Source organism: Marmota marmota, unplaced genomic scaffold, assembly GCF_001458135.2.
Source record: "Marmota marmota marmota unplaced genomic scaffold, marMar, whole genome shotgun sequence".
Taxonomy (NCBI): Eukaryota; Metazoa; Chordata; class Mammalia; order Rodentia; family Sciuridae; genus Marmota; species Marmota marmota.
In genome coordinates this window covers 6,192,149-6,201,928 of record NW_026000076.1, presented here as the reverse complement: position 1 = coordinate 6,201,928, position 9,780 = coordinate 6,192,149, and the positions used below count along the sequence as shown (strand labels likewise).

Here is a 9,780-nt window from a genome sequence, read left to right as displayed (position 1 = left end):
CCCCACCCCTACCCCAGTGGTGATTGAATAGTCTGTCTTTCAGAGGCAGTTGATAGAAGGATTTAGAGACTGTGCCCTTTCTCTTAGGCCTTTTAATGTTGCTGTTAACAAAAGTGTCTTGCTGATTTTTTTAAAAATAATTCGAATCGTGTCTGATTTATCAGATACTGATAAGCCTTGTCAATTAAAGGATTTTAAATTTGGAATTGTAAAAATATATCAGTCCCCTTTATTAAAATTTTATTTAACCCAACTCTAGAAGGACACATTTTTCCAAAACCATCATATCAATATGAAAAGTTAAGTCTACTTGAGGTCGGAATTACTTGTTTTCAAGTTTTACACATTCTTAAAGTTTTATTCACAATTCAAAAAATGATCTTTTAAATAATGTAACATTCTAAATTCAAGAGCTAAAATGTGATAATGTGAGCTTTGTTTTGGTAAGGGGTAGGGATTCAACTTGGGGGCATTCAACCACTGAGCCACACCCCCATCCATTTTTTGTATTTTATTTAGAGACAGAGTTTCATTGAGTTGCTTAGCGCTTTGCTAAGTTGCTGAGGCTGACTTTGAACTCAGCATCCTCCTGCCTCAGTGTCCTGTGCCACTGGGATTACAGGTGTGTGCAACCATACCTAGCATGAGGTATTTTTTTTTTTTTTTTGCCCTTTAATTAGGTACTCTGCTAAGCTTTTTATATAAATTTTTTAATTTAATTCTTCAAATAATTTTTTAGTTATAGGTTCTCCATTTTATATTTTAGGAAACAGTTTAGGGTATCAAATGTTAAGTCCACTGTCACATGTTTAGCATATATCACAGCTGGATTGTTAGGAAACTATGATTGTGGGGCAGGAGTTATAGCTCAGGGGTAGAGCGCTTGCCTTGAACTTGTGAGGTACTGGGTTTGATCCTCAGCATCTCATAAAAAAAAAAATAAATAAAGATATTCTGTATTTAAAAAAAATATATCTTTAATTAAAAAAAAAAGGAAATTGTGATTGTAAGCGAGTGCAATGCCACATGCCTGTAATCCCAGCAGCTCGGGAGGCTGAGACAGGAGGATCTCGAGTTTAGAGCCAGTCTCAGCAAAAGTGAGGTGCTAAGCAATTCATTGAGACCCTATCTCTAAATAAAATACAAAATAGGTTTGGGGATGTGGCTCAGTAGCCAACTGCCCCAGAGTTCAATCCGTGGTACAAAAATTAAAAAAAAAAAAAAAAATGTTATTGTAAAGTTTTTGAATTTAGCTGTCATGCTGTATTCTCCTTTTTTGTTATAATATCATAAAATCAATTGCTTGCATTTGTTTGAAGAAGATCTCAAACATCTAGTTTAACTCCTTCACTTAATTCACTAAAACCACCTTTATTCTAATTTTATTATTTAAGCACATGGAACAGGGTCTTATGTAGTTGATCTTCAATATTTGTTTTAGTGAATGAATGGATGATTTTTTAAAAGTTTTTTATTTTATTGTTTTTGCTTTTTTTGATGATGAGATTATTAAAAATATATGACTTATAGCCTTTTGATAAGAATTTGCCTCTTGAACTCCTAGCTTAAAACTTACTTTTTTTTTTTTTAAGCTTAATAGTGTCTAGTTAGGAAGAAACACTATACAAAAGTGCTGGACTCTGAAATAAGGAAAGCAAGTGATTGTCATTTATTGCTGTAGTTTGGCTGATTTTTATGTAAGCAAGGGTGTGTACTTAAGAGTAGAATGATCCCCAAAACCAGAGAACATCTGTGGGCAGAGGATGTTTTAAAAACTTAGACAATTTTGGCCTTTTCTGTTACATAGGTTGTCTGACTCCAGAAAAAGAACTCGCACAGGAAGATCTTGGCCTGCTGCAATACCACATTTGCGGAGAAGAAGAGGTCGTCTTCCGAGAAGAGCACTCCAGACTCAGAACTCAGAAATTGTAAAAGATGATGAAGGCAAAGAAGATTATCAATTTGAGGAACTCAACACAGAGATTCTAAATAACTTAGCAGATCAGGAGTTACAACTTAATCATCTGAAAAACTCCATTACTAGTTATTTTGGTGCTGCAGGTAGAATAGCATGTGGCGAAAAATACAGAGTTTTGGCTCGTCGGGTGACACTTGATGGAAAGGTGCAGTATCTTGTGGAATGGGAAGGAGCAACTGCATCCTGACTGTAGGACTGAACATTATGTTCACTGCACTCTCATTTTATGTAGGTATCGTTCAAAGTCCTAAAGAAGTCTGGCTTTTAACTCTTTCTTAAAACAACAAGAACAACAACAACAAAAATCACAAAAGAAGATGATACTAGCCTTAACATGTACTTGTTGATGTTATGGATATTGTCATAAAAAGATATCTTTTACAAATCAGAACAGAGACTTAATTTTTTAAATCTTAAGATTTGTAGAATGTTTCTAGGATAGGATATTAAAATTGATTCAAACCCATGCATGGTGTTAGATAATTTTTCTAATTATTCCATTGAGTCAGTTTTTGTGATTAGTGGTTATCAGAGCAAACAGATCATGTAGATAGCACAAGTCTTTGGAGAAACATTGTCTGTTTTGTTACCAAAATGTTGGAAGAAATTTATTTCAATACCTTTTAGATTTCATAAAGTGCAGTGTATATAATGCCTACTGAAAGACTGTAAAATATTGAAATTTTCTTTCAAGCAAAGTGTAAAAAAAAATATATTGAGCCTGTAAATTGCTCTGTGACTAGACTTCATTGTCGTCTTAATATATTCTTTGCATGTACATATATATACACATGTGTGTATATATATGTGTGTGAATATGTGACCTATGCAATACAAATTATGGGAATGGGCAGCTTTGGAGTATATATCCCATAATTCTTTATTTCAGGAATAGTTGCAGTATTTACACAGCAGCATTTCTTCTCAGGCTTTTATTGGGTGCTGTTGCTTGCTATGTATGAAGAGAAATGTGTCAGACAAGTTTAGTGTGTACTGAAGAAGGGTGTGAACAACAGTGTTCATGGGCTTTTAGAATGCTTTTCACTTTCAGTCCTTGTAACTCAGCTGTTCGATACCTAAAACAAATTCAAATAATATCAACATCTCCTTTTATAAGTAACGTTTTCAAATTTTCATGGCACATTATGATTGTAAATGTCTCTCAGTTTTAACAGTAAGTCTGTAGGAGTCCCGTGAAGATTCCTGAAATGTCTGTAGTAACTGTTAGTAATGTTTGAATAAGTGTAGTATGAACAAAGTATTTTATTGCACAGGGTTAACAAACAGTATGTTGCCAGCTAAGGCTACTGCTGTTTTTTTTTACAACATTACCTCTTGTTTTTATAAAATGTACCAAGATTTAAATTGATAACTTTATTTTACGTGTAAAAAAAGAAAATAGTTTCTTTTATCACCAGTGTTAGAGTTGCCTTGTTTCTTTTTGTTTTGTTTTGTTTTGTTTTGTTTTCTTTCTTAGCCAAAGAGTAAACAGAAGAATATTCTTATTTTGGTGGCTATTCATTTTACTTTTACAAAATGGCTGGTGGATTTTAGACTAATAATTGGGGAATTTGCCACCAAAATGAAAAATATATAAAGTGTAGTGATGACAGAGTGGTAAAAATGTGGGTTAGTACTTATTTATTCCATTAATTGATTATTTGACTGTTTGTAAAGAAAGTTGCTTTATTTCTTTAAACATCTTCAAAAGATGACTTTTTCTCGTCACATAGCCAAAAGAAGCAGAGAACTGCGTTGTCCTGCATTTGGTTCCTGGTTGACCAGGTATAAATGAGCTTTACAAAAGTGCAAATTAAAAACTGTCACTTCTGTTTACCTCCACCAAAACTTGATTTCCCCCTAGCTATTAATTTAAAGTTGCCTTTCCTGCAGCTGCAATATTTTGAATAACACACAGAGTTTGTGTTGATTTTTGAATGTTTGTTTATGTCTAGGGGTAATGGAAAATGTAAATCCCGTGTAACCTTATTCACTCCACCTGTATCATATTACTTCATTTCCCCCAAAGTCCTTGAATTCTAACTGAACACCAGCAGTATTTTTAGTAACTCTTTCTTTAACATACTTGGAAGACAATTTATTGAGCTGAACTGTCTTTAGACGTAATTATTGTGAATGTCTGTTTTATTTTATCATGGTGGTTCACATGGCTCTGATGTTCAGTTTGTATTTTTGGAATTGCTTTACTTAGAATTAAAACAGACCAACATTAAATGTGTGTATTTTTTAAAGAGCTAATGAGTTTTGCTTTTGTATTTGCTTGAAAATACACACTAGTGCAAAGTTGACTGCTTTTATTTAGCTAAGGAGGCAAGGATTTTCTTACTCCACTGCAGATACGTTTACTTGAATTAATCTTTATGAAACTTTGCTTTTGTTTTCTTCTTGTCCCTCACGTGATATTAGTAATTATAGCATGTTCATCTTAAATGGTTTTTTTTTTTTTTAAATAAGATAATATTTAGCCAGCTTCCATACTTCAAAGAGAATATGTCTCTTTCTACCTTGTCCTCAAACTTCAAAAAAAAAAAAAATTCAGTCTTCCCAACTATTTATTTTCTTTTTGCTTATATAGAAGATGTCAGGGTTCATATAAAAGAATGTCCTATTTTTTTAAAAAAAACTTCGCCCTTAGACTACAGAAAGATGTAAAAATAATCCACTGTATTCATTTTAATCCAAAATAAATAGATTTTAGTAAGTACTGTAGTAGGAAGTGACAAACATGGATTCTTGGACTCTTTAATAACCAGACTAGAGCACAATAGGAGTAATCAGAATTATTCTATAAATTATGATCAAGTCAGATATTTAGTAATGATAACTCTAGCAATATCTGACTTGATCATAATTATAGTATAAGAAGTGAGTAGAGAAACTGGATACTAAGTAACACCATATTTGTCTAGTATCCTCAAGGAATGAGATGTGTCCTTCAACAGATTTTTCCACTGGATTTAAAGCAAACCAATAAAAGCCTTCACAAATGATATAAAATGTACTTTTTGTTAGAACAAAAAAATACATGTTCGAAATCACTAATCTACTTTTTGTTTCTTGTATTTACTAGAAGATATTGAATTGCTTTTTTTTTCTCCACCCTATGACATTCCTTCTCAATTGGGGGGGCATGATATATTATCATCAAATGGGCAAAATTAGTTTAGGTAATTACACAAACCTTAGGTAGTGGATTTAAGCCCTCTGAAGTTAAATCCTACCTGTCAAAACTATTTTGTTTCTTATTATTTAATTACTATTTTTATGTTTCCTTAGTTATTACATGAGCAGCTTTAACCTTAAGGTTATGTACCCTGCACAAGTTATGAAACTATAGCAAACAGTTAAGTTTTGGAGGAGCAATTGTTTGATATTGGAAAACATTTGAGTTTGCACGTGCCTGATCTTGGCCACTGGCTCCCTTCTGGATGTTGTCAGTTTGATACTCAGCACTTCTCTGTATGACCTGGGCTAGATAATTAAACTAGTTTATATTTTGTTGTTTTATTTTACCAAGGGGATTCAACCATTATGTGCTAAAAAGATAAAATGTTAAAAATTTGAATATTTTGAAGCTTGTTAAAAAGTTAAAAAAAAAAAAAAATGGGGAGAGGTTGTGTACTAGGGATTAAACCCAGGGCCTCGCACATATTTAGGGCACTTAAAAAAAAAATAGCAAACAGGGGCTGGGGTTGTGGCTCAGTGTTAGAGTGCTTGCCTAGCAATAAATGAATAAAATAAAGGTCCATCAACATCTTTAAAAAAAAAAAAAAAGCAGAGGTTAAATCTAAGCCCATTGGCCAGGAGTGGTGGCACACACTCTGTAATCCCAGTGGCTTGGGAGTCTGAGGCAGGAGGATCACAATCCAGTCTCAGCAACTTAGTAAGGCCATAAGCAACTTAGTGAGAGACTGTCTCAAGAAACAAGAAGGCCTGGGGATGTAGCTCAGTGCTAAAGCACCCCTGGGTTTAATCCTTATTGCTGATACAAAAGAAAAAAAAATGCCCACCAGGAGCCCTCCTAACACACACACACACATACAAAAACAGAAACAAACAAAAAAACACCCTTTTTTGGGGGGTTGTTTTGGTGGTGTAAGGTATTAGACTCAGGACCTCTAGCACTGAGCTATATTTCCTTAGCTGCCTCATACTTTTTTAAAAAAAATTTGAAATTGGGGAGGCTCACTAAGTTGCCAAGGCTTGGTCATTAACTGGTAATCCTCCCGCCATAGTCTCCTGAGGCACAGGAATTACTGGTGTACACACCACACCTGGCTGTAAAAATAAGTTTAATGGGGCACAGTGATGCACACATGCAAACCCAGCCACACAGGGGGCTGTGGGCAGGAAGATGGAGAGTTTGAGGACATCCTGGACAACGTTTTTCAAAATAGAAAGGACTGGAGACATACCTTGGTGATTAAAAAGTGCCCCTGGATTTCATCCCCAGTTTAAAACATTAAAGAATTGTTTTGAAAGAAATGAACATTTTCAAAAGTTTTACTTTTCATGTAAAATAGCATTTTTAAAAATGATTTAAGGGGGCTGGGATGTGGCTCAAGCCATAGCGCGCTCGCCTGGCATGCGTTCGGCCCGGGTTCGATCCTCAGCACCACATACAAACAAAGATGTTGTGTCTGCCGAAAACTAATAAATAAGTATTTAAAAAAAAAAATGATTTAAGGGCTGGGGATATAGCTCACTTGGTAGAGAGCTTGCCTCACATGCACAGGGCCCTGGGTTCAATCCTCAGCACCACCACCAAAAAAAAAAAAAAAAAGATTTTAAAAAACAACTCCTGGATATTCTGTACATAAGTCACTGATTTACACAGTTTGATATATCACTTTTATAAGTAAATTAATAGATTTACTCAAAATGCAATTTAATAACAGCATCTAGAATTGATAGTGGGGTTGTAATCAATATTGTTTTAATCACTAATTGACATATTTGTCTTTGACATTAGTGGATGTAAGGTAATCTTTCCTATACAGAATTTGCATAAATACCTTGTAAATACATCTTTTCTTTGAGGAGACATGGAAGTTTGAGGAGATGGAACTTGTGGGAGAATTAAGGGAGGCAAAGCCGGTTGACTCATGTAAGACTTAAAGAGGCTCTGTTTTGATTTCTACCAAGTTTTCCAGAACCTAAAAGTATATTCTATGACAAGTCCCTTGTGAAATTATACTAATTATAATTTTGTAGAACCTTGATTTTGTTATTTTAATTCCAGATATAAATTTCCTGGTGAAGAATTATATCTTTGGAAACCCATTTTTGATACCTGTTTATAAATCACACTTTGTTCTTTAAACACCTTTAAGCCAATTTAAGACCAGAACATTAAAATGCCTTCTTATTGAAGGGTTTTCTAGAATATATATTAAATATTTCATACTTTAAAAATCATTTTTGGCAGGATAGTCTTTCCTACTTACTGAGATTATGAACATTGAGTATTGTGTGTTACTGTAATATGGTTGTGTTCACAGGGAACTGGATATGGATAGAAGAATCATCCTTAGATTGTGATTTTTTTTATATATTTTTTTTCATATATATTCTGTGGGAGTCTTCATGTTTGTTTATATTCACAGTGTACTTAGTGGTTTTCTTTCCCACCTAGTTTCTAAACATTCATAATCTGCTATAGACTGGAAAGGATTTAAGCAAAGTTTTCTGAGACAAAGAGTACTCATGTAAATAAACGTTTAAACCTTAGTTAACCTACAATTATGATTTCTTTAGACTTTGAGAGTTTATTTTATAAAGAAAAAGTACATGTCTTTAAAAAAATATTTACTACTCAAAAGGGCTTTTTTTATTTTGTTGCTTCCTACTTTATGAAATAGAAGGAGTTGAGGTTCTAGAAAATTGACAGCTGGATAATTGAGATATGACTATAATGTAGAGTAAGTTGACTATTTTGTAGTTCCCTGTAGGACTTCACATTTCTTTAAAATAACAAAAATTCCCTGGCAGCTATAGCACCATGGTTTTTATTAACTGGTAGCTGTAATAAGACTATAGCTCGAATTATTTCATGTGTTCTGTGTGTGATGAGAAGAAATAGTGTTTTGCCTAGCATGAACCTAGGTAATACTAGGTATTACCTAGGTAGTACTGCCAGGTGTGGTGGTGTACTCCTGTAATTCCAGCTACTGGGGGGATTGCAAGTTCAAGGCAAGCAAGATCTTGTCTCAGATTTTTTTTTTTTTTTTTTAAAGCTCTGGGGAATATAGCTCATCAGTAGACTGCCTGCTTAGTATGTGCAAGGCCTTCTGTCCAATCCTCACTAACACATCCATACACACACACACACACACACACAGTATCATTTTAAAGAACAGCAAGTTGACAATGACATGGTTTTATTTGCATATTTCATAGTCATAAGCCCAAAGGAACAGAGAAGAGATACGGTGTTTTAGTAGTAATTCAATATTTACACTACTGTATAGATTACATGAATTGTAATAATATTAGTAATTTGGTTATTTAGTATCTTGCAAAAATTATCTGCAGTTAGTTGACCACTTGTCAATGAAGATCATGTCAACTTTCAGAGGATAATTTTTATTATTTTATTTCACTTAGTTTTTAATGACAGCAGAATGTATTTCAATTCATCATACACAAATGGAGTGCAACATTTCAGTTCTCTGGTGGTTGTACACGGTGTAGCGACGCACCATTCATGCAACTGTACATGTACCTAGTGTAATGATGTCCATCTCATTCCACTCTTTCCTACCCGCCATTAACCCCTCTCCACCCTTTCAGTTTTAGAAATGGTTAGATGTAAGATTTTGCACTCTTGTATTATTTAATCAATTTCAGCAGTATTACTTTAAATGCTGGTATTGTTTGGCTCTGGAATGTCCCCTAAAGGCCCATGTGTTAAAAGTGTGGTTTCTAGCCCTTGCTGCTATTGGGAGATGGTTGAACCTTTCAGAGGTAGGCCTATTGGGAGGACTTTAGGTCACTGAGTTGGGACAGTAGCTTTGAAGGTAATAGTGGGACTCCAGCCTCTTTTAACTCTTTCTTACCCTCTTTTGCTTCCTGACAATGAGGTGATTGGTTTTCCTCTGCTACATGCTTCTGCCTTGGTATGTTGCCTCACACAAAGCAGTGGAACCAAATGATCATGGACTGAAACCTATGAAACCATGGGCCAAAATAAACTTTTTTTATTCAGTTGATTATGTCAGGTATTTGTTACAGTAAAAGAAGGCTGACTAACAGTTGGTACTGAGAGGTTGGGTCATTACCATGATTAAACCTGATGATGTGGAAAAGCCTTTGGAATTGTTTGGCAGGATGAGTTGGGGAAAGTTGGGAGAAGCAAGCTAGGAAACACCTAGAATGTTGTCATCAGCAGATCTTAAATTCTTTTGGGGGCTTTTTGGGGAAGATCAGAATGCTGATAAGAATGTGGACAATAAGGGCAATGCTGATGGTTTCAAATGGAAATAATTCTTGGAAATTGGACTAGTGGTTACTTGTTTAAAGCCTACATTTTGTCCATGTCCTGAGACTGTGGGAGACTTGAGTTTAAAAGTGACATAATATATCTGGTGGAAGAAATTTCAAGGCAGCACAGTATTCAGGTAGTGGAATAGGGGAATGAGGGGAAAGGAAAAGGGTGGGGAAGGGGAACAGGGTCTGAAATGGAGTAAATCAAATTGTATGCATGTATGATTTTGCCAAAATGAACCCAACTACTACTTAAAATACAGTGCTCTTAAAAAAAAAAAAAAAAAAAAAAAAAA

The 9,780-nt window shown here is 34.5% G+C and overlaps 1 protein-coding gene across 1 annotated transcript in view; it reads left to right on the top strand.

The window, feature by feature from the left end:
* Positions 1–4,232, top strand: part of Mtf2 (metal response element binding transcription factor 2) — a 59,894-nt gene extending 55,662 nt beyond the window's left edge. The window contains exon 13 of the mRNA XM_048814508.1: positions 1,781–4,232. Coding sequence (XP_048670465.1) covers positions 1,781–2,165 — 385 coding nt within the window. The 3' untranslated portion in view covers positions 2,166–4,232. The remainder of the gene's footprint in view (positions 1–1,780) is intronic.
* Positions 4,233–9,780: the final 5,548 nt, after the last annotated feature.